The sequence below is a fragment of the Ciona robusta genome, chromosome 12 (genome assembly GCF_009617815.1).
Source record: "Ciona robusta chromosome 12, ASM961781v2".
In the NCBI taxonomy this organism is placed as follows: Eukaryota; Metazoa; Chordata; class Ascidiacea; order Phlebobranchia; family Cionidae; genus Ciona; species Ciona robusta.
In genome coordinates, this window is record NC_143246.1 from 2,917,495 (window position 1) to 2,940,212 (window position 22,718).

A 22,718-nucleotide genomic window follows, 5' to 3' on the forward strand; every position below is an offset into this window, starting at 1 on the left:
TACCAACTGAGCTATCGAAGTCTCGTTTGCCTGACTACTAGTTGCAACTAGTTCAGCATATCTACATTTATTTTTGAGTGCCCACGTATTGTTGCAAAAATGCAAAATAGATAGAACCAAAGGCAATTTTTAAATATATTTGCTGTGTTGTTATATAATTTCTGGAATGTGTAGAGCATTCACAAATTTCAAATGCTTTCTTAATTCCTAACTGTGGTACTATATTTAAAAAACAAACCTTCCTTCGTGCCGAATTCGAACCAGCGACCTATGGATAACCAAATGCGTATCAACTACAGTCCACCGCTCTACCAACTGAGCTATCGAAGGCTCGTTTTCCTGTCTACTAGTTGCAACTAGTTCAGCATATCTACATTTATTTTTGAGTGCCCACGTATTGTTGCAAAAATGCAAAATAGATAGAACCAAAGGCAACTTCAAAATATTTTCGCTGTGTTGCTATATAATTTCTGGAATGTGTAGAGCATTCACAAATTTCAAAAGCTTTCTTAATTCCTAACTGTGGTACTATTTTTTAAAAAACAAATCTTCCTTCGAGCCGGATTCGAACCAGCGACCTATGGATAACCAATTGCGTATCAACTACAGTTCAACGCTCTACCAACTGAGCTATCGAAGGCTCTTACGCCTAAAATTTAGTTGGAACCAGTTTATAATATATATATCTCATTGCTTGCGAATCGTTGCAAAAATACTACTAGGTAATAATATCTATAATCGATTTTGATTGCCCGTAAATTGTTGTAAAAATGCCAAATGGATAGGATCAAAGACAAATTTGTGCATCATTCCCAAATATTTAATTCTATCACAATGCCTAACTGTGGTACCATTTTTAAAAAACCAACCCTTCCTTCGAGCCGGATTCGAACCTGCGACCTATGGATAACCAATTGCGTAACAACTACAGACCACGGCTCTACCAACTGAGCTATCGAAGTCTCGTTTGCCTGACTACTAGTTGCAACTAGTTCAGCATATCTACATTTATTTTTGAGTGCCCACGTATTGTTGCAAAAATGCAAAATAGGTAGAACCAAAGGCAATTTTTAAATATATTTGCTGTGTTGCTATATAATTTCTGGAATGTGTAGAGCATTCACAAATTTCAAATGCTTTCTTAATTCCTAACTGTGGTACTATATTTAAAAAACAAACCTTCCTTCGAGCCGAATTTGAACCAGCGACCTATGGATAACCAATTGCGTATCAACTACAGTCCACCGCTCTACCAACCGAGCTATCGAAGGCTCTTACGCCTGCAATTTAGTTGGAACTAGTTTATAATATATATATCTCATTGCTTACGAATCGTTGCAAAAATACCACTAGGTAATACTAATAATATCTATAATTGATTTTGATTGCCCGTAAATTGTTGTAAAAATGCCAAATGAAATGAACCAAAGACAAATTTGGACAGCATTCCCAAAGTTATACTGCTTTATCAATGCCTAACTGTGGTACTATTTTTAAAAACCAACCCTTTCTTCGAGTCGGATTCGAACTAGCGACCTATGGATAACCAATTGCGTAACAACTATAGTCCACCGCTCCACCAACTGGGCTATCGAAGGCTCGTCTTCCTGGCTACTAGTTTCAACTAGTTCTGCATATCTACATTTAATTTTAAGTGCGCACGTATTGTTGCAAAAATGCAAAATAGATAGAACCAAAGGCAATTTTAAAATATTTTCGCTGTGTTGCAGTATAATTCATGAACTTTATAGGGTATTCCCAAATTTTTAGTGCTGTCTCAATGCCTTACTGTTCTACTATTTTTAAAAATCAAACCTTCCTTCAAGCCGGACTCTAACCAGCGACCTATGGATAACCATTTACGTATCAACTACAGTTCTCCGCTCTACCACCTGAGGCTCGTTTGCCTGACTGTTATTTTATCTATATTTGTTTAAAATGCGCACGAATTGTTGCAAAAATGCTAAATAGCTAGGACCAAAGACGACTTTAAAATACTTCCGCTGTGTTGCTATATAATTTCTTGAATGTATACAGCATTTACAAATTTCAAAAGTGCATAACACGAATATTTGTGCATGTAGACAGCTAAAATTTCATCCGGGATTTGTATCATACCCACAGACCAACGAGCTACGATAAGATATGAAGTTATTTTTACTTAAGTGCATGAGAGGAATATTTGTTTATGTAGACAGCTAAAAATTGTTAAATATGGGCTCGTACGGGATTTGAACCCGCGACCTCTTGCACCCAAAGCGAGAATCGTACCCCTGGACCAACGAGCCACAATTTAAAATTTTAAGTTATTTTTTACGTCCACGTTTACCGGCACGGTTAGTTCTTCCTGAGGGCGAGCCAACGTTACGAGCCACGTTTACCGGCACGGTTAGTTCTTCCTGAGGGCGAGCCAACGTTACGAGCCATGTTTACCGGCAGGGTTAATTCTTCCTGCGGGCGCAAGACGATGTTTATCAAGCACAAACCTATACTTCAAATAAAGAAATAGGTGAATATTAATATACAGTCTTGTTCGGGATTTTAACCTGGAGCCTAGAGGTCGAAGCAAGACTGAAGCCATAGTCCAAGAAAACACGCAGTAACATATAATTGTTGATTCACTTCCTGAGAGTATTAAGCGATGATTATCATAGAAAAGTATTTACTTCAATTGAGGAATAGTAGGACTTTTAATGTTAACAGCTAAAAATATTTGAATATGGACTCGTACGGGAATTTAATTACGGGACGATATTTATTAAAGACAGACATACAGTTTAAATGCGAAATGAAATATTTGTGAATGTTGACAGTTAAAATTTAGTAAATATGGGCTCGTCCGGGCACAGACGAACCCGTATTTTACAAATTTTAGCTGTCTACATTCATAAATATTATTCACTTAGGTAAAAATAACTTTCTTTATATCTTATCATAGATCGTTGGTCCGTAGGTATGATACAAATCCCGGGCGACCACGTATTTTACAAATTTTACCTGTCTACACGCACAAATATTCGTGTTAAGCACTTAATTAAAAGATAACCCTGCCTGTTATGGTGGCTCGTTGTTCTACAAATCCCGATCGGATCCATATTTACTAAAAATTTTTTTTTTCAACATTCACAAATATTCGTCTCATGCGGTTACGTAAAAAATAACTTAATATCTTATCGTGGCTCGTTGGTCTAGGGGTATGATTCTCGTCGGGTGCAAGAATCATAACCCTACACCAACGAGGCACGGTTAGTTCTTCCTGAGGGCGTAAGATGATGTTTATCAAGCACAAACCTATACTTCAAATAAAGAAATAGGTAAAAAATTAACAAGCAGTCTTGTTCGGAGTTTTAACCTGGAGCCTTTTGAGCTCGCAGCAAGATTGAAACCATAGTCCAAGGAAGCACGCAGTAACATAATTGTTGATTCACTTCCTGAGAGTATTAGGCAATGATTATCATGGAAAAGTGTATACTTCAATTGGGGAATAGTAGGACTTTAAATGTTAACAGCTAAAAATATTTTTGTGAATGTTGACAGCTAAATTTTAGTAAATACGGGCTCGTCTGGGATTGGTAGACCAGGGGTTCTAGATCCAGGGGTTCACCCGTATGGTAGACCAGGGGTTCTTAAACTTTTTGAAGCACGCCCCCCCAATGAAGATCTCAATAAACTTGCGCCCCCCTTTTTGTTAAATTTTCACAGTGGTGTTCAATTAATTTCTGCCATAATCCACCACAGCCAACACTGACATATCGGACATCCTTTAAACCGCGCCCCCTTGGTTGACTGTATCTGTATTATTGCGTAAAACACATTTTCGCGATCAACGCAAAAGTGAAATCAAATAACCGTTCCGTTTGCGTCATAGTTTAGCCTTATATTTGCCATGTTTTTCTTAGCCAGGTAGACTGTTTGTTACATTGCATCATAATAGGGATTGTTTTGTCTGGTAATTAATTAGTACATAATAGCAATTCAGACTTAAAGGTTTGCTATTTTAATTTAACTTCTGCGTGCGTCGTATTTAAGCCTTTTGAACACCACTGTAACAAGACATATAACTTTTTATTTTATAGTTTTTCGCGCCCCCCCTGTTTAAGAACCATTGCCATTGACCAACGATAAGATATAAAGTTTTTTTTACGTAAGTGCATAACACGAATATTTGTGAATGTAGACAACTAAGATTTGTAAAATACGGCCTGCTCCGGGATTTGAACCCGGGAACTCTCGCACCCAAAGCGAGAATCTTACCCCTAGACCAGGAGTGTGCAACCTGCGGCCCGTAAAGAAAAATTGTGCGGCCCGCGACGCAGTATTAATTTTGAATGCTGTGCGGCTCGCAAAACGAGTAATAATTTAATTGAATTAAGGATGTGCGGATAATTCTAATATCTTTTGTGTTGCAAAACCAACCGTCTGTACTAACTTTGCCAAAACCTACACCTTTGTCTATTTTATTGTGTATGACGTAACAATTCTCCAACGGTTAGCCTCCTATGACATAACATTCCCCGAATTACTAGCTTGTACAAAATGAACAACACACTTCACAAAGCTGTCGATTGCTGATTAGTGATCATTCTAAATATCGTCGTGTAGGATAAAACTAAGTCTATAACAGTCCTAACCAAAGTTAGTATAGACCAAGTTAGGAAACGGATTGTAAAACAACGAGTCTTGTTATCCATTGTCTCGCGTCTATGACGTCATAGTCGCCACCATTACGGAGCCCACAGCATAGCATTTTATCATTGCTGGGTGCTGTTTTTCGTTTAAATATTGCGATTTTTTAAAAACCAAGCACTTCTGCGCGTAAAAATGGCTTTCTACTAATGTTATATCTTATCACAATAATAAACCTCACAAAAATAATCAACTTTTATTGAACACTCAATCGATTAAAGAGTAAAAAAACAGAAAATATCAAGTTTACTAACCAAAAACATAAAGGAACATGTTTAAAATATAAAAATACAAACAAAAACGCATAACATTACCATAATCTGGTGTATCTAGCTGCAGTTTTGCATGCAAGTTGCGGTGATTTTACTTTTTGGCTCACAAATTTAACACGTATACCCGGTAACGAAACTTAAGGTATCTTTGTAAATTTTCCTAATATCGAAGTGACATTGAGGAAAACAATACTGAGTTACTATTTTTGGTCCTCTGCTTGAATTAATAAGCTACCTTTTTTGCGTTCCGGGTCTTTATGAAATCGGAAAAGGCGAACATCTATCTGCTAGTACTTAAAGTGCTCATGACATGAACTTTTACCTAATGCAAACTTAGTATGAAACAATGCATCTTATTTTAATAAGTAGTTTTTCCAACGTTTACAGGCGAGAAACTTTATTTACGCGATAAATATAACGTTTTTAAGTGAAACAAATCGACTCCCCAGTTTGCTGCGTAAAAATGATACCACTACCTTGTGACGTCAGCGCAAGAACAGTAGCGCGGAAAGTTTGAGCAAACTGCGATTTTTACTGAAGAGAGATTTGCGAATTTTATTTGATAAAGTAATCATGCCTTCGCGTTGTGTTGCTGGATTTTGTTGTAACACTCACGAGAACGGTATTAGTTTATTCAAGTTTCCTAAAGATCCAGAGCTTCGTTCAAAGTGGATACAACAAGTAAGACGCACCCGTGACAAGTGGTTTCCTTCCCCCACTTCTGTTCTTTGTTCTGAACATTTTGAAATAGATTGTTTTGACACCGTTCCCAGCATAAAAAGATCACTTGGTTGCCAAGTTCAACATAAGCGAGTGTTATTGCCTACAGCTGTGCCTACAGTTTTCCGCAGGAATGCACGTAAACCGAATGCTACAGCTGCAGTTATAACAAGTCCGGGAGTTTCTTTTGATGTCAGTTTTGACGGGGCAGGTTTTGAGCGGCAGAGTCAGCATGATACCAGTTCCACCCTCAAGAAAGTTAGAACTTGTGTCCAGAAAAGACAGAAAATACAAGTATACATGTTTAAACCATTATTTCTTTAAGTAACAGTGTAATGCATTTTGTGGAAAACCAAGATAGTACAGATTAGATATTATACAAATAAGCTCCTGTCCATCCTGATACAAGTTATACAGTAATCAAAGAACCAAGAATAATATTTGTTATATGTATATATTTGAATTAAAACTTTCCAGGTTCTTTCTGATGCTTTCGCTCAACATGAACAGCGTGTTGAAGCTGAAACTACAATAGAAGCTTCACTCTTGGTATGTCTGGTTAATCTGCTGTACATTTAATCACTCTAAAAATCAAATGACTTTTTAAAAACTAATTAGCTTTTGTATTATTTTACTTCAGAACTGCGATGCAAGTTGCCAAGCTGACATACCTAAAAGGATTAAAACCAGGACTGTATCCGTTGCTGTCAAACCCAAAAGCAGAGTAAAGGGTAAAATATGAAAGTCAAAACCTATTTTAAATGTTTGAAAATTTTCTTTGGTGAATATATGTTTTATGTTCTGTGAGCCTACATAAAGTGTTTTTTATTATTTTTGATATTAATACTCACTGCAGGAACGCGAACATCTTCTGTACAACCTGGACCTGTCATGGTTTCGGCATCCACACAGACAGCTGAAGTTGTAACCAGTAAGTGTTGTTTGTGTGTAATAATAAAATCTGACTTGTCACCTGACATGTGATTTTTATTGAGCAGCAGAATCAGAACTGATTGATGACTTGAACAGCGAGTGTGATATCTTGGACAATGATTCAAAAGATCTTGATTATGCAATGTCTGAAACTTCAGACCTGTCCATGGATGATGGTCCATCTGCAGAAACCACTACCAACCCGCAGCTTGGTCAGGATAACCGAATATATTTTATATTCTGGGTTTGCATTGTCCAGCTTTTGTCATGCTGGTGCAGTTGTCCTAACTGTGGATGCAGAAAGATTATCTGGACCAAGAAAGAATTTGGAACTCTTTTGAAACTTTTTTTAAGATGTAAAGACTGTGGTCACTCCAATACATGGAACAGTCAGCCAAATTTTGGAAAAGTACCTGCTGGTAACATTCTTCTGTCTGCAGGCATTCTGTTTGCAGGAGCTACTGCTTCGAAGGTACTACGGGTTTTAAAGCATATGGGAACAGCTGTTATTTCTGTCCGAACATTTTTCCGCCACCAACAGATGGTGTTGCACACAGCAACCATGCAGCTATGGAGGTAGAGACAGATGTGGATGTTAAGTACCTTGCAGGCAGAGGATGGTGGTATAGTATGTGGTGGTGATGGACGTGCCGATTCCCCTGGACACAGTGCCAAGTACGGGACCTACACCATGATGGAATTAAGAATGAAAGCTGTTGTCGACATACAGACCATCCAGGTAAACATAAAAAATGAATGCCTATTTTGCAATTTATTATATCTTCGTTCTGTTTTGATATAACTTTTGTGTCAAAAGAGTAATGAAGTGGGGGGTAGCTACCACATGGAGCAAGAGGGATTGGCGAGGTCTCTGCAGCGGATCCAAAACTTTGTACCTGTTGATACTCTTATCACGGATAGACACGTTTCTATAAAGAAATATCTGCGAGATCAACATCCTCATATCAAGCATTTGTTTGACATATGGCATGTTGCTAAAGGTGAGCTAATAAATATTATATTGTTTATGAAACAACTAATTCAGGTATCGATATTTAAATTATTCAATTTAGGATTGAAGAAAAAGTTGAAATCAACTGCCAGGTCAAAAGGCTGTGAGGGATTAAATGGTTGGGTGGCCAGTATTATAAATCATCTTTACTGGTCTGTCGTCTCCACCCCTCCAGATGATAGTCAGTTGGTGGTTGATAAGTTTACCTCAATCATATACCATGTACAAAATCGACATCACGACTTCTCGGGACGTTTCTCAAGATGCCTCCATGGTGATCTTCAGGGCCAGGAACGACAGAAAGCTTGGCTTCAACCATGTAATATTTTACTATTTATATACCAGTATTAAAATTATTAAGAATGAGTATTTATTTATTTCTCTTTCTAGGTACAAAAGCTGCTGTACAAATGGAGAAGATTGTGTGCAACTCCAGGCTTCTAAAAGATATTGCTCAGCTTTCTTCCTCTTACCAAACATCGACTGTTGAGGCTTTTCATAGTCTATTAAATAATTTTGTTCCTAAGATGATTTGTTTTTCCTTTCTTGGCATGGAGTGCAGGTAAACTTATCAACTATTGACTAAAATAGTTATATGCTAAAATTCCATTTATTTTAATTGAAATTTATCCTTCAGGACAGCTTTAGCAGCTCTTCACTTTAATGAGAATGCTCACCGGGCACAGTCTGTCACAAAGGATGGTGTACCAGTATATGGGATTCACTATCCCAAGTATAAGAAGGGTGGTTACATTGTCAGAAAAGTCATACAGGAAGCAACCTATGGTAGGAACTTTATTGGAATTATACAAACTTCATACTGCTTATTTCATCTATAGTTCTAGTTTAGTACATTAATTGAACGTTTTCCTGCAGAATATGTTGGCGATTTGTTGCAGATCGTTAAGTCTATTTGCCAGAGAGATAACAATCTTGAAGTTGAAGAGACACTGACCGATGAAACGACAAGACTGCCTCTAAGCTCTTCATGTGAAAAGCCAGACAGAGATAGTGCTATTAAAAATCATGTGTCACGTTTCATGTCAAACTCTCTCTATTGAACACTATGTTTCAGGCGATTATAAATATGATCTGGCAAGTTTTTAAAAGTTTTATTTTGTTTGTTTAAATAAAAATCATTGTGTTTACAAAAAAAAACACACAACTGCAAGATTTTAGTCAGCAAATCTGAAGCTAACATACTCTTGTCCTTCCTGTAACGGAAAAGAGTGGCGGATTTTGTTTACAACACAGGCAGGAATTGGAACTCTGACTTTCATTCCTAGATAACCATAGCACCACCGAATAAACTGTCTGTATGCTGTGTATCTTTTCCAGTTATTCCCATCATCTAAGTTGGAATGTTGTTGGTATGTCGAGTAGGCCACTTCCAACACATCTTCATTGAGACAAACTGGGTCAAAGTTTTTATGTTCTGTGATGCAGTTGGCAGTGTCGGGCATCTTCTGGGAAACCTGTTCCTGCTCTCGACAGCAAACACTTTCCTGCGCTGCAGCCATGCACTCGCAGAGACCGCACTGACACCTGCCCACAAACAAAATATTTTTAAACTGTTCTAAAAAAACAACTACAACTGCTTAACTGACGCAGAGTAAATCTGTACACATTCTTACCAATTGGTATTCTGACGTCTGTCCACAGTTAGTGTTGCTTCGGGGGACATTACACTTTCTTCCGTCTGCTCGTTCGATTCAGGCTCGTATCGGTAAGGTTTAATAGAACCAGATACTTCAGAATCATCGGAGTCAGATTCAATCTCGCAAACGAGATCGAGAGAACTGCTTAAATCCGATAAGCCTTCAAAACTGTCATCGCCCTCCATTACGCATCAAAATAAACACTATAAAATCTACAGCAGTTGTCTGGCTAGCGTTCTCGCGCTGACGTCACAAGGTAGTGGTATCATTTTTACGCCGCAAACTGGGGAGTCGATTTTTTTCACTTAAAAACGTTATATTTATCGCGTAAATAAAGTTTCTCGCCTGTAAACGTTGGTAAGACTACGTATTATAATAAGATGTATTGTTTCATACTAAGTTTAATATTCGTGTCATGAGCACTTTAAGCAGTTTGGAGCTGCATGTCCACTCATGTTGGATTATAAATGTAGTAAAGAATGGCTCTGTAGATTCGTAGGTATTATCATATACTATTATGTAAACTAAGCTGATTGCTGCTAATCTTAATCCACAACGTAAAGTACCCTGTTAAACCACACTGTACGCCAAAAACCAGTCAAAATACTAATTTACTCCACATTAATTCCTAGATTTTATATTATATAACAAGATTTATATTATAAATTATATTTTAAATGTTAAAACAACCGCTATACGTGTTTTCTAGCTTTGTATTGCTTACAAGAACTAAATAAACACACGCCGACCATGCTAGGCGATTCACGCTCTGTGGGCTCCGTAATGGCGGACACGAGCGCCGTTTCCTAACTTGGTCTATACTAACTTTGGTCCTAACCAACGCAATTTAGTCTAATACTGTTTTATTGTAAACTTGTTTTCAGTTTACTTATTGCATGCAATGGCTAATTATGTAGCTAACGTGCAGAAAACTAAAAAGAGGAAGGTTGAGGAAGAATAGTCCGGCGCCGTGGTTAGCGCGCCTGCCTCTAACCCAGAGGTAATGGGTTCAAGGCTCGTCGCTGCTACCATTGTGGGCGTATGTGTCCTTGGGCAAGACACTTAACGGCAATTGCTCCAACCCAGTGGTCACTAATGGGTTGTCCAAATTATCAGCCATACATAAAAATGAAAAAAAAAATAATAATCACCCACAAAAGAACATACTTGGTAACTCGTAAGCTGGCGCGAGGTGCACACCCGTGTTATAACGACTGTCGTTTTCCGGCCACGCGAGGATAAAGTAAGTTTCATTCATTCAATAGCAAATGTTTCAGACAAAATGGACTTTTGAGTACTTCTTTATTGAAAATACAGATAAAAGGCCTTTGTGTCTGATTTGCAAACGAACTGTGAATGTTACTAAGGAGTACAACGTTAAACGACACTACGAGTCAAAGCATTCTGAGGGTGTTTATGGTAGGCTAGTTAGATGGACAGAACAGAAAGCTGAAAGTGAGGCAACTACAGGAAGAATTAAAGGCCCAGCGGCCGATGTTTCAAAAAATCCACAGTGATAGCGAAAAAGCAGTCCGATGTAGTTACCTAATCGCACCGAGAATAGCTCAAACCATCATGAAACCTTATTCTGACGGAAACTTTGTGAAGCAGTGTCTTATTGGTGTCGCAGAAGAAATGTACCCTAAAATGAGGATTGAGTTCGAGAAAATAAGTCTGTCACGGTGGACGATAGCGAGGCGCATTGATGATCTTGCTTGTGACATTAGTGACACTCTCAGGGATAAGGTGAAGACTTTTGTTTCATGGAGTTTTGCGATCGATTATGAAAGTACGGACCAGAGGGACACAGCACAGTTAGCCATATTTGTAAAAGGAGTGGACAAAGAGATAAACGAAACTGAAGAACTTCTGGCACTACAGCCAATGAAGGGTACGACAACTGGTGCTGATTTCTTCACCAAAGTAGTTGATGCCTTTAACAAATTTGGACTAGACTTGTCCACCTTATGTGGAGTCGCAACTGATGGTGCTCGATCTATGTCTGGAACTGGCATTGGATTTGTAGGTCTCATGAAGTCTGCATTGAGAGAGAAAAAATCAATGACGATATAGCAATTTTTCATTGCATTATTCACCAGCAAAATCCTTAAAATTCAAACACGTTTTAAGTCCGGTTATTAAGTCAGTAAATTTCATTCGAGCGCGAGGGCTCAACCATCGCCAGTTTCAACAGTTTCTGGATGATCTCAATACTACACATCGAGATTTAGTGTACTTTTCCTAGGTACGTTGGTTAAGCAAGGGTTGCATGTTGCGGCGATTTTACGAACTGCGGACAGAAGTTGTAAACTTTTTGAAACTAAAAGAGCACCCAATAGCGGAAATGGAGAACGAAAATTGGTTATGTGACCTAGCTTTCTTGGTTGATATAACTACGCATCTGAATGAACTTAATACAAAATTGCAGCGAAAAAGCCAGTATCCTAATGAAATGTATGGTCACATAAAAGGTTTTATGAACAAATTAAGACTTTGGAAAGCTCAAATACAAACAGGAAATCTTTTCAGCTTTTTAACTCTGAAGGAGTGTGGAATGCATCATGAGAAGAAAACTAAATTTGCAGACCAATTTGAAAAATTGTTAATGAATTTTTGGCTCGTTTTAAGGACTTTAAATCTCATGAACATTTGTTTGATATTTTTTCTTCGCTATTTAGTGCAGACGTTGACAAAGCACCAGTTGATATCCAACTTGAACTTTTGGATTTCCAAGAGACAACTGATTTAAAAGCTAAGTATTTGGAAATGAGTCTTGGCGAGTTTTATAGAAAACATCTCAACCAAAATAACTATCCACGTTTGAAAATATTCATGGCTTCAAAAATGGCTCTTTTCGGCTCAACATACTTGTGTGAACAATTTTTTTCTAAAATGGGCATTATGAAATCCCCCTATCGATCAGTTCTGACAGACGAACACTTGAAAAACGGTCTTCGAATTGCGACTACTTCGTTTAAAGCAAATTTGGAAAAAGTCATCATGAAAAGAAGCCAGCTGCAAATTTCGCACCAAACTGTTTTAAATTCTATGTGACAATAAACTTAAATACCAGTTTACTTCAGGAATTATGCGTCATAATATTTTTTTTGCAAGGATATACCTAATCAACAGTCAACAGGAAAAATAAACTATTTTTTTGTCCGTGCGACTACTAGATAGCCAATGTTACAAAAACGTGCAGCCCGCGGTTTTACCCAGTTATTTATATATGGCCCTTCTGTATCAAAGGTTGCACACCCCTGCCCTAGACCAACGAGCCACGGTGTCATAACCAGTTCATTCGTTTCCGTTTCCCATTAAACGGTACTAATCAAAGACAAACATACAGTTTAGGGGCGAAATACGATATTTGCGAGCTATTATTTGTAAAGTATGGGACCGCCCTTGGTTAGGACCCGGGACCTCTTACATCCAAAGAAAGAATCTTACCCCATGATCAACAACCCGCTTAAAGTTACCGAGTTATTTTTTAATTAAGTTCATAAGACGAATGTTTGTGAATGTTGACAGCTAAAAATTATTAAATGAGGGCTCGTCTGGGATTTGAACCTGGAACCTCTCGCAACCAAAGTGAGAATCATGCCTCTAGACCAACGAGCCAGGATCATACCTTGAGTTATTTTTTATGTAAGTGCATTAGACAAATATTTGTGAATGTTGACAGCTAAAATTTATTAAATGAGGGCTCGTGCGTGATTTGAATCCGGGAACTCTCGCACCCGAAGCACCAATCCTACCCGTAGACCAACCACCACGGTGTCATAACCAGTCCTTCGTTTCTGTTTCGCATGAAACGGTAATAAACAAAGACAAACATACAGGTGTAGGGGTATGATTCTCGCTTCGGGTGTGAGAGGTCACGGGTTCAAATCCCGGACAAGCCAGTATTTTACAAATTTTAGCTGTCCACATTCATAAATATTCTTATTATGCACTTAGGTAAAAATAACTTTATATCTTATCGTAGATCGTTGGTCTGTCGGTATGATACAAATCCCGGACGAGCCCGTATTTTACAAATTTTAGGTGTCAGAATGCACAAATATTCGTGTTAGGCACTTAAGTAAAAGATAACTCTGCCTGTTATTGTGGCTCGTTATTCTACAAATCCCGATCGAATCCATATTTACTAAATTTTAGCTCTCAACATTCACAAATATTCGTCTTACGCACTTACGTAAAAATTAACCTAAAATCGTATATCGTGGCTCGTTGGTCTAGAGGTATGATTCTCGCTTCGGGTACGAGAGGTCCCGGATTCAAATCCCGGACGAGCCCATATTTAAGTAATTTTAGCTGTCAACATTCACATTTTTTAAACCGTAGCTCCTTGGGCTAGGGGTATGAATTTTGCTCCGGGCAATTGAGGTCCAGGGTACAATTGCCGGACAAGAATATATTTTAATTACTTCACCCTTTTTTATATTATTATTATTATATTTTGGTGTATTTAACCTTCCGTTTTTTTACACCGAATACATAACAGTAAACCCTTTTTTTATAATTTAAGGTAAACTTTGTTTTTGAAAAAAATCGACTTATGCACTTAGGTATAAAGGAACACAGCATTATACTGTGGCTCGTTGATCTAGGGTTATGATTTTCGCTTTGGGTGGAGAGGACCCAAGTTCAAATCCCGCACGAGCGCTCATACGATGAGTTTTAGATGTCAACGTTTACAATTATTCGTCTTATGCACTTATTTAAAAAAAAACTCAATATCTTATCGTGGCTCGTTTGTCTAGGGGTATGATTCTCGCTTTGGGTGCGAGAGGTTCCGGGTTTAAATCCCGGACGAGCCCATATCTAACAAATTTTAGCTGTCAACATTCTCGAATGTTTTTCGAACCGTAGCTCCTTGGGCTAGGAGTTTGAATTTTGCTACGGGCAGGAGACGAGGTCCCGGGTACAATTGCCGGACGAGAATAGGTTTTAATTTCTTTACCCTTTTTTATATTATTATTATTATTATGTTTGTAATATTATGATTATTATAAACTGTATGTTTGTCTTTATCAAATATCGTCCCGTAATTAATTCCCGTACGAAACCACATTTAAATATTTTTAGATGTTAACATTAAAAGTCCTACTATTCCTCAATTGAAGTATATACCTTTCCATGATAATCATCGCCTAATACTCTTAGGAAGTTAATCAACAATTATGTTACTGTGTGCTTTCTTTAACTATGGTTCAATCTTGCTTCGAGTTATAGAGGCTCCGACTTAAAACCCGGAACAAGACTGTATGTTAATTTTTTACCTATTTCTTTATTTGAAGTATTGGTTTGTGCTTGATAAACATCGTCTTACGCCCTCAGGAAGAACTAACCGTCCCGATAAACGTGGCTCGTTGGTGTAGGTATATAATTCTCGTTTAGTTTGCGAGAGGTCCCAGATTCAAATCCCAGACGAGCCCATGTTTAACAAATTTTAGATCTTTACATACACAAATATTCGTCTTAAGCACTTAGGTAAAAATAACTTTATATCTTAACGTAGCTCGTTGGTCTAGGGTTATGATTCTCGCTTAGGGTGCGAGAGGTCACGGATTCAAATCCCGGACGAGCTCATGTTTAACAAATTTTAGCTCTCTACATACACAAATATTCGTCTTATGCACTTAGGAAAATATAACTTTATATCTTATCGTAGCTCGTTGGTCTATGGGTCTGATACAATTCCCGGGCGAGCCCATGTTTATCAAGTGTTAGCTCTTTACATGTTCAAATATTCGTGTTATGCACACAAGTAAAGGATAACTCTGCCTGTTATCGTGGCTCGTTGTTCTACAAATCCCGATCGAATCCATGTTTACTAAGTTTTAGCTCTCAACATTCACAAATATTCGTGTTATGCACTTAGATAAAATTAACTTTATATCTTATCGTAGCTCGTTGTTCTATGGTTATGATACAATTCCCGGGCAAGCCAATATTTAACAAATTTTAGCCTTTTACATGCTCAATGATTCGTGTTATGCACTTAAGTAAAAGATAACTCTATCTGTTATCGTGGCTCGTTGTTCTGCGAATCCCGATCGAATCCATATTTATTAAATTTTAGGTCTCAACATTCACAAATATTCGTTTCATGCACTAACGTAAAAAATAACCTAAAATATTATCGTGGCTGGTTGGTCTAGAGGCATGATTGTCGCTTCGGGTGCGAGAGGTCCCGGATTCAATTCCCGGACGATCCCATATTTACTAAATTTTAGCTGTCAACATTCACAAATATTTCATTTCGCATTTAAACTGTATGTTTGTCTTTATTAAATATCGTCCCGTAAATAAATTCCCGTACGAGTCCATATTTAAATAGTTTTAGCTGTTAACATTAAAAGTCCTACTATTCCTCAATTGAAGTAATACTTTTCCATGCTAATTACGCCTAATACTCTCAGGAAATGAATTAACAATTATGTTACTGCGTGCGTTTTTGGACTATGGCTTCAGTCTTTCTTCGAGCTCTAGAGGCTCCACGTTAAAATCCCGAACAAGACTGTATGTTAATTTTTTACCTATTTCTTTATTTGAAGTATAGGCTTGTGCTTGATAAACATCGTCTTACGCCCTCAGGAAGAACTATTCGTGCCGTTAAAAGTGGCTCGTTGGTCCAGGGGTATGATTCTCGCTTAGGGTGCGAGAGGTCCCGGATTCAAATCCCGGACAAGCACGTACTTTACAAATTTTAGCTGTCTTCATGAACAAATATTCATGTTAAGCACTGAAGTAAAAGGTAACTCTGCCTGTTATCGTGGCTCGTTGTTCTACAAATCCCGATCGCGTCCATATTTACTAAATTTTAGCTCTCAACATTCATAAATATTCGTCTTATGCGTTTACTTAAAAAATAACTTAATATCTTATCATGGCTCGTTGGTCTAGGGGTATGATTCTCGCTTTCGGTGCGAGAGGTCCCGGATACAAATCCCGGACCAGCCCATATTTATTAGCCGTCAACATTCACGAATATTTTTTGAACCGCAGCTCCCTGGGCTAGGTGTTTAAATTTTGCTCTGGGCAATAGAGATCCCGGGTTCAATTGCCGGACAAGAATATATTTTAATTTCCTTACCCTTTTTTATATTAATATTATTATATTTTGGTGCATTTAACCTTTCGTTTTTTTTTACACCGAATACATGACAATAAACCCTTTTTTATAATTTAAGGTAAACGTTTGTGTTTGAAAAAAATCGACTTATGCACTTAGGTATAAAATAACACAGTATTATAGAGTGGCTCGTTGATCTAGGGTTATGATCCTCGCTTTGGGTGCGAGAGGACCCGGCTTCAAATCCCGGACGAGCCTTCATTCGAAAAATTTTAGCTGTCAACGTTCACAAATATTCGTCTTATGCACTTATTTAAAAAATAACTTAGTAACTTATCGTGGCTCGTTGGACTATGGGTATGATACAATTCCCCGGCGAGCCCATATTTAACAAATTTTAGCTCTTTACATGCTCAATATTCGTGTTATTCACTTAAGTAAAAGATAACTCTACCTGATATCGTGGCTCGTTGTTCTACAAATCCTCTTCGTCTCAGGCATTTACTTCGAATGTATGTTATGTAATTTATATGTTAGTCGTTTATCAAATATTACGCCAAGATATTTAAATTCTGTAATATATGTAATACTGTTTCCGTAGAGTGTAATCTTCATATCTGTCAGTTTTCGCTTGTTTGTGAACAATAGAGCTTTGGAAACCATATTTACTAAATTTTAGCTCTAAACATTTACAAATATTAGTCTTATGCACTAAGGTAAAAAATAACGTAATATCTTATCGTGGCTCGTTGGTCTAGGGGTATGATTCTCGCTTAGGGTGCGAGAGGTCCCGGGTTCAAATCCCGGACGAGCCCGTACTTTACAAATTTTAGCTGTCTTCAAGAACAAATATTCGTGTTAAGCATTCACGTAAAAGATAACTCTGCCTGTTATCGTGGCTCGTTGTTCTACAAATCCCGATCGCATCCATATTTACTAAATTTCAGCTCTCAACATTCAAAAATATTCGTCTTATGCGCTTACGTAAAAAATAACTTAATATGTTATCGTGGCTCGTTGGTCTAGAGGTATATTTCTCGCTTTGGGTGCGAGAGATCCCGGATTCAAATCCCGGAAGTGCCCATATTTAACAAATTATAGCTGTCTACATACACAAATATTCGTCTTATGCACTTAGGTAAAAATAACTTAATATCTTATCGTAGCTCGTTGGTCTATGGGTATGATACAATTCCCGGGCGAGCCCATATTTAACAAATTTTAGCTCTTTAAATGATCAATATTCGTGTTAATCACTTAAGTAAAAGATAACTCTATCTGTTATCGTGGCTCGTTGTTCTGCGAATCCCGATCGAATCCATATTTATTAAATTTTAGGTCTCAACATTCACAAATATTCGTTTCATGCACTAACGTAAAAAATAACCTAAAATATTATCGTGGCTCGTTGGTCTAGAGGTATGATTGTCGCTTCGGGTGCGAGAGGTCCCGGATTCAATTCCCGGACGATCCCATATTTACTAAATTTTAGCTGTCAACATTCACAAATATTTCATTTCGCATTTAAACTGTATGTTTGTCTTTATTAAATATCGTCCCGTAAATAAATTCCCGTACGAGTCCATATTTAACAAATTTTAGCTCTTTACATGATCAATATTCGTGTTAATCACTTAAGTAAAAGATAACTCTACCAGTTACCGTGGCTCGTTGTTCTACAAATCCCGATCGAATCCATATTTACTAAATTTTAGGTCTCAACATTCACAAATATTCGTCTTATGCACTAACGTAAAAAATAACTTAAAATCTTATCGTTGCTTGTTGGTCTAGGGGTATGATTCTCGCTTTGGGTGCGAGAGGTGCCAGATTCAAATCCCGGACGAACCCATATTTAACAAATTTTAGCTGTCTACATTTATAAATATTCTTCTTATGCACTTATGTAAAAATATATTTATATGTTATGGTTGATCGTTGGTCTGTGGGCATGATACAAGTCCCGGACGAGCCCGTGTTTTACAAATTTTAGCTATCTACATGCTTAAATATTCGGGGTAAGTACTTATGTAAAAGATAACTCTGCCTGTTATTGTAACTCTGCCTGTTATCGAGACCATGTTTAACAAATTTTAGCTGTCTGAACACACAAATATTCGTCTTATGCACTTAGGTAAAAATAACTTTATATCTTATCGTAGCTCGTTGATCTATGGGTATGATACAATTCCCGGGCGAGCCCATATTTAACAAATTTTAGCTCTTTACATGCTCAATATTCGTGTTATTTACTTAAGTAAAAGATAACTCTACCTGTTATCGTGGCTCGTTGTTCTACAAATACCGATCGAAACCATATTTACTAAATTTTAGGTCTCAACATTCACAAAAATTCATCTTATGCGCTTACGTAAAAAATAACCTAAAATATTATCGTGGCTGGTTGGTCTAGAGGTATGATTGTCGCTTCGGTTGCGAGAGGTCCCGGGTTCAATCCCGGACGATCCCATATTTACTAAATTTTAGCTGTCAACATTCACAAATATTTCATTTCGCATTTAAACTGTATGTTTGTCTTTATTAAATATCGTCCCGTAAATAAATTCCCGTACGAGTCCATATTTAAATATTTTTAGCTGTTAACATTAAAATTCCTACTATTCCTCAATTGAAGTAATACTTTTCCATGCTAATTACGCCTAATACTCTCAGGAAATGAATCAACAATTATGTTACTGCGTGCGTTCTTGGACTATGGCTTCAGTCTTTCTTCGAGCTCTAGAGGCTCCACGTTAAAATCCCGAACAAGACTGTATGTTAATTTTTTACCTATTTCTTTATTTGAAGTATAGGCTTGTGCTTTATAAACATCGTCTTACGCCCACAGGAAGAACTATTCGTGCCGTTAAAAGTGGCTCGTTGGTCCAGGGTTATGATTCTCGCTTAAGGTGCGAGAGGTCCCGGGTTCAAATCCCGGACGAGCACGTACTTTACAAATTTTAGCTGTCTTCATAAACAAATATTCATGTAAGCACTGAAGTAAAAGGTAACTCTGCCTGTTATCGTGGCTCGTTGTTCTACAAATCCCGATCGCATCCATATTTACTAAATTTTAGCTCTCAACATTCATAAATATTCGTCTTATGCGTTTACGTAAAAAATAACTTAATATCTTATCGTGGCTCGTTGGTATAGAGGTATGGTTCTCGCTTTGGGTGCGAGAGGTCCCGGGTTCAAATCCCGGACGAGACCGTATTTAACAAATTTTGCTGTCTAAATTTATAAATATTCTTCTTATGCACTCAGGTAAAAATATCTTTATATGTTATGGTTGGTCGTTGGTCTGTGGGTATAATAAAAGTCCCGGACGAGCACGTGTTTTACATATTTTAGTTGTCCACATGCTTAAATATTCGTGTTAAGCACTTAGGTAAAAGCTAACTCTGCCTGTTATCGAGACCATGTTTAACAAATTTTAGCTGTCTAAACACACAAATATTCGTCTTATGCACTTATGTAAAAAAAACTTGTTATGTTATGGTTAATCGTTGGTCTGTTTGTATGATACAAGTCCCGGACGAGCCCGTGTTCTACAAATTTTAGCTGTCTACATGCTTAAATAATCGTGTTAAGCACTTACGTAAAAGATAACTCTGCCTGTTATCGAGCCCATGTTTAACAAATTTTAGCTGTCTACATACACAAATATTCGTCTTATGCACTTGGGTAAAAATAACTTTATATCTTATCGTAGATCGTTGGTCTGTCGGTATGATACAAATCCCGGACGAGCCCATATTTTACAAATTTTAGGTGTCAGAATGCACAAATATTCGTGTTAGGCACTTAAGTAAAAGATAACTCTGCCTGTTATTGTGGCTCGTTATTCTACAAATCCCGATCGAATCCATATTTACTAAATTTTAGCTCTCAACATTCACAAATATTCGTCTTACGCACTTACGTAAAAATTAACCTAAAATCGTATATCGTGGCTCGTTGGTCTAGAGGTATGATTCTCGCTTCGGGTACGAGAGGTCCCGGATTCAAATCCCGGACGAGCCCATATTTAAGTAATTTTAGCTGTCAACATTCACATTTTTTAAACCGTAGCTCCTTGGGCTAGGGGTATGAATTTTGCTCCGGGCAATTGAGGTCCAGGGTACAATTGCCGGACAAGAATATATTTTAATTACTTCACCCTTTTTTATATTATTATTATTATATTTTGGTGTATTTAACCTTCCGTTTTTTTACACCGAATACATAACAGTAAACCCTTTTTTTATAATTTAAGGTAAACTTTGTTTTTGAAAAAAATCGACTTATGCACTTAGGTATAAAGGAACACAGCATTATACTGTGGCTCGTTGATCTAGGGTTATGATTTTCGCTTTGGGTGGAGAGGACCCAAGTTCAAATCCCGCACGAGCGCTCATACGATGAGTTTTAGATGTCAACGTTTACAATTATTCGTCTTATGCACTTATTTAAAAAAAAAACTCAATATCTTATCGTGGCTCGTTTGTCTAGGGGTATGATTCTCGCTTTGGGTGCGAGAGGTTCCGGGTTTAAATCCCGGACGAGCCCATATCTAACAAATTTTAGCTGTCAACATTCTCGAATGTTTTTCGAACCGTAGCTCCTTGGGCTAGGAGTTTGAATTTTGCTACGGGCAGGAGACGAGGTCCCGGGTACAATTGCCGGACGAGAATAGGTTTTAATTTCTTTACCCTTTTTTATATTATTATTATTATTATGTTTGTAATATTATGATTATTATAAACTGTATGTTTGTCTTTATCAAATATCGTCCCGTAATTAATTCCCGTACGAAACCACATTTAAATATTTTTAGATGTTAACATTAAAAGTCCTACTATTCCTCAATTGAAGTATATACCTTTCCATGATAATCATCGCCTAATACTCTTAGGAAGTTAATCAACAATTATGTTACTGTGTGCTTTCTTTAACTATGGTTCAATCTTGCTTCGAGTTATAGAGGCTCCGACTTAAAACCCGGAACAAGACTGTATGTTAATTTTTTACCTATTTCTTTATTTGAAGTATTGGTTTGTGCTTGATAAACATCGTCTTACGCCCTCAGGAAGAACTAACCGTCCCGATAAACGTGGCTCGTTGGTGTAGGTATATAATTCTCGTTTAGTTTGCGAGAGGTCCCAGATTCAAATCCCAGACGAGCCCATGTTTAACAAATTTTAGATCTTTACATACACAAATATTCGTCTTAAGCACTTAGGTAAAAATAACTTTATATCTTAACGTAGCTCGTTGGTCTAGGGTTATGATTCTCGCTTAGGGTGCGAGAGGTCACGGATTCAAATCCCGGACGAGCTCATGTTTAACAAATTTTAGCTCTCTACATACACAAATATTCGTCTTATGCACTTAGGAAAATATAACTTTATATCTTATCGTAGCTCGTTGGTCTATGGGTCTGATACAATTCCCGGGCGAGCCCATGTTTATCAAGTGTTAGCTCTTTACATGTTCAAATATTCGTGTTATGCACACAAGTAAAGGATAACTCTGCCTGTTATCGTGGCTCGTTGTTCTACAAATCCCGATCGAATCCATGTTTACTAAGTTTTAGCTCTCAACATTCACAAATATTCGTGTTATGCACTTAGATAAAATTAACTTTATATCTTATCGTAGCTCGTTGTTCTATGGTTATGATACAATTCCCGGGCAAGCCAATATTTAACAAATTTTAGCCTTTTACATGCTCAATGATTCGTGTTATGCACTTAAGTAAAAGATAACTCTATCTGTTATCGTGGCTCGTTGTTCTGCGAATCCCGATCGAATCCATATTTATTAAATTTTAGGTCTCAACATTCACAAATATTCGTTTCATGCACTAACGTAAAAAATAACCTAAAATATTATCGTGGCTGGTTGGTCTAGAGGCATGATTGTCGCTTCGGGTGCGAGAGGTCCCGGATTCAATTCCCGGACGATCCCATATTTACTAAATTTTAGCTGTCAACATTCACAAATATTTCATTTCGCATTTAAACTGTATGTTTGTCTTTATTAAATATCGTCCCGTAAATAAATTCCCGTACGAGTCCATATTTAAATAGTTTTAGCTGTTAACATTAAAAGTCCTACTATTCCTCAATTGAAGTAATACTTTTCCATGCTAATTACGCCTAATACTCTCAGGAAATGAATTAACAATTATGTTACTGCGTGCGTTTTTGGACTATGGCTTCAGTCTTTCTTCGAGCTCTAGAGGCTCCACGTTAAAATCCCGAACAAGACTGTATGTTAATTTTTTACCTATTTCTTTATTTGAAGTATAGGCTTGTGCTTGATAAACATCGTCTTACGCCCTCAGGAAGAACTATTCGTGCCGTTAAAAG

General features: G+C 37.4%; 3 protein-coding genes and 1 non-coding gene across 5 annotated transcripts; 3 read left to right on the forward strand and 1 right to left on the reverse strand.

Moving 5' to 3' along the window:
• The first annotated feature begins 7,197 nt into the window (after nucleotides 1-7,197).
• On the forward strand, nucleotides 7,198-8,684 carry LOC149726625 (uncharacterized). Of its 2 annotated transcripts, XM_089889699.1 has the most exons (6): nucleotides 7,198-7,350; nucleotides 7,429-7,612; nucleotides 7,685-7,942; nucleotides 8,014-8,185; nucleotides 8,261-8,409; nucleotides 8,500-8,684. In XM_089889699.1, the coding sequence occupies exons 1-6, from the start codon at nucleotides 7,198-7,200 to the stop codon at nucleotides 8,682-8,684; spliced, it is 1,101 nt and encodes a 366-aa protein (XP_089745825.1). The 2 variants fall into 2 exon arrangements, with proteins under 2 accessions (XP_089745825.1, XP_089745824.1); XM_089889698.1 differs by having other exon boundaries at nucleotides 7,429-7,942.
• Nucleotides 8,669-9,466, reverse strand: LOC149726626 (P2X purinoceptor 7-like). Its single transcript, XM_089889700.1, has 2 exons — nucleotides 9,258-9,466; nucleotides 8,669-9,168 (listed from the first exon to the last, which is right to left on the reverse strand). The coding sequence occupies exons 1-2, from the start codon at nucleotides 9,464-9,466 to the stop codon at nucleotides 8,799-8,801; spliced, it is 579 nt and encodes a 192-aa protein (XP_089745826.1). The 3' UTR covers nucleotides 8,669-8,798.
• Nucleotides 9,467-10,856: 1,390 nt separating this feature from the next.
• Nucleotides 10,857-11,354, forward strand: LOC149726627 (general transcription factor II-I repeat domain-containing protein 2-like). The gene has a single exon (XM_089890350.1). It carries the CDS (start codon nucleotides 10,857-10,859, stop codon nucleotides 11,352-11,354), a length of 498 nt encoding a protein of 165 aa, XP_089746476.1.
• A 5,751-nt stretch (nucleotides 11,355-17,105) lies between these two features.
• Trnap-agg (transfer RNA proline (anticodon AGG)) lies at nucleotides 17,106-17,177 on the forward strand. The gene has a single exon. It is a non-coding gene; the product is annotated as a tRNA-Pro (tRNA).
• The last annotated feature ends 5,541 nt before the right edge of the window (nucleotides 17,178-22,718 follow it).

What these genes read in the sequence shown, in the direction of transcription:
- LOC149726625 (XM_089889698.1), top strand. Translation starts at nt 7,198, where the DNA reads ATGTGGATGTTAAGTACCTTGCAGGCAGAGGATGGTGGTATAGTATGT. An exon ending in TCGACATACAGACCATCCAG is followed by an intron (nt 7,351 to 7,428) that starts GTAAACATAAAA and finishes TTGTGTCAAAAG; the next exon opens with AGTAATGAAGTGGGGGGTAG. An exon ending in TTTCTTGGCATGGAGTGCAG is followed by an intron (nt 8,186 to 8,260) that starts GTAAACTTATCA and finishes TTTATCCTTCAG; the next exon opens with GACAGCTTTAGCAGCTCTTC.
- LOC149726627 (XM_089890350.1), top strand. Translation starts at nt 10,857, where the DNA reads ATGAAACCTTATTCTGACGGAAACTTTGTGAAGCAGTGTCTTATTGGT.
- LOC149726626 (XM_089889700.1), bottom strand. Translation starts at nt 9,466, where the DNA reads ATGGAGGGCGATGACAGTTTTGAAGGCTTATCGGATTTAAGCAGTTCT. An exon ending in AGACGTCAGAATACCAATTG is followed by an intron (nt 9,169 to 9,257) that starts GTAAGAATGTGT and finishes GTTTGTGGGCAG; the next exon opens with GTGTCAGTGCGGTCTCTGCG.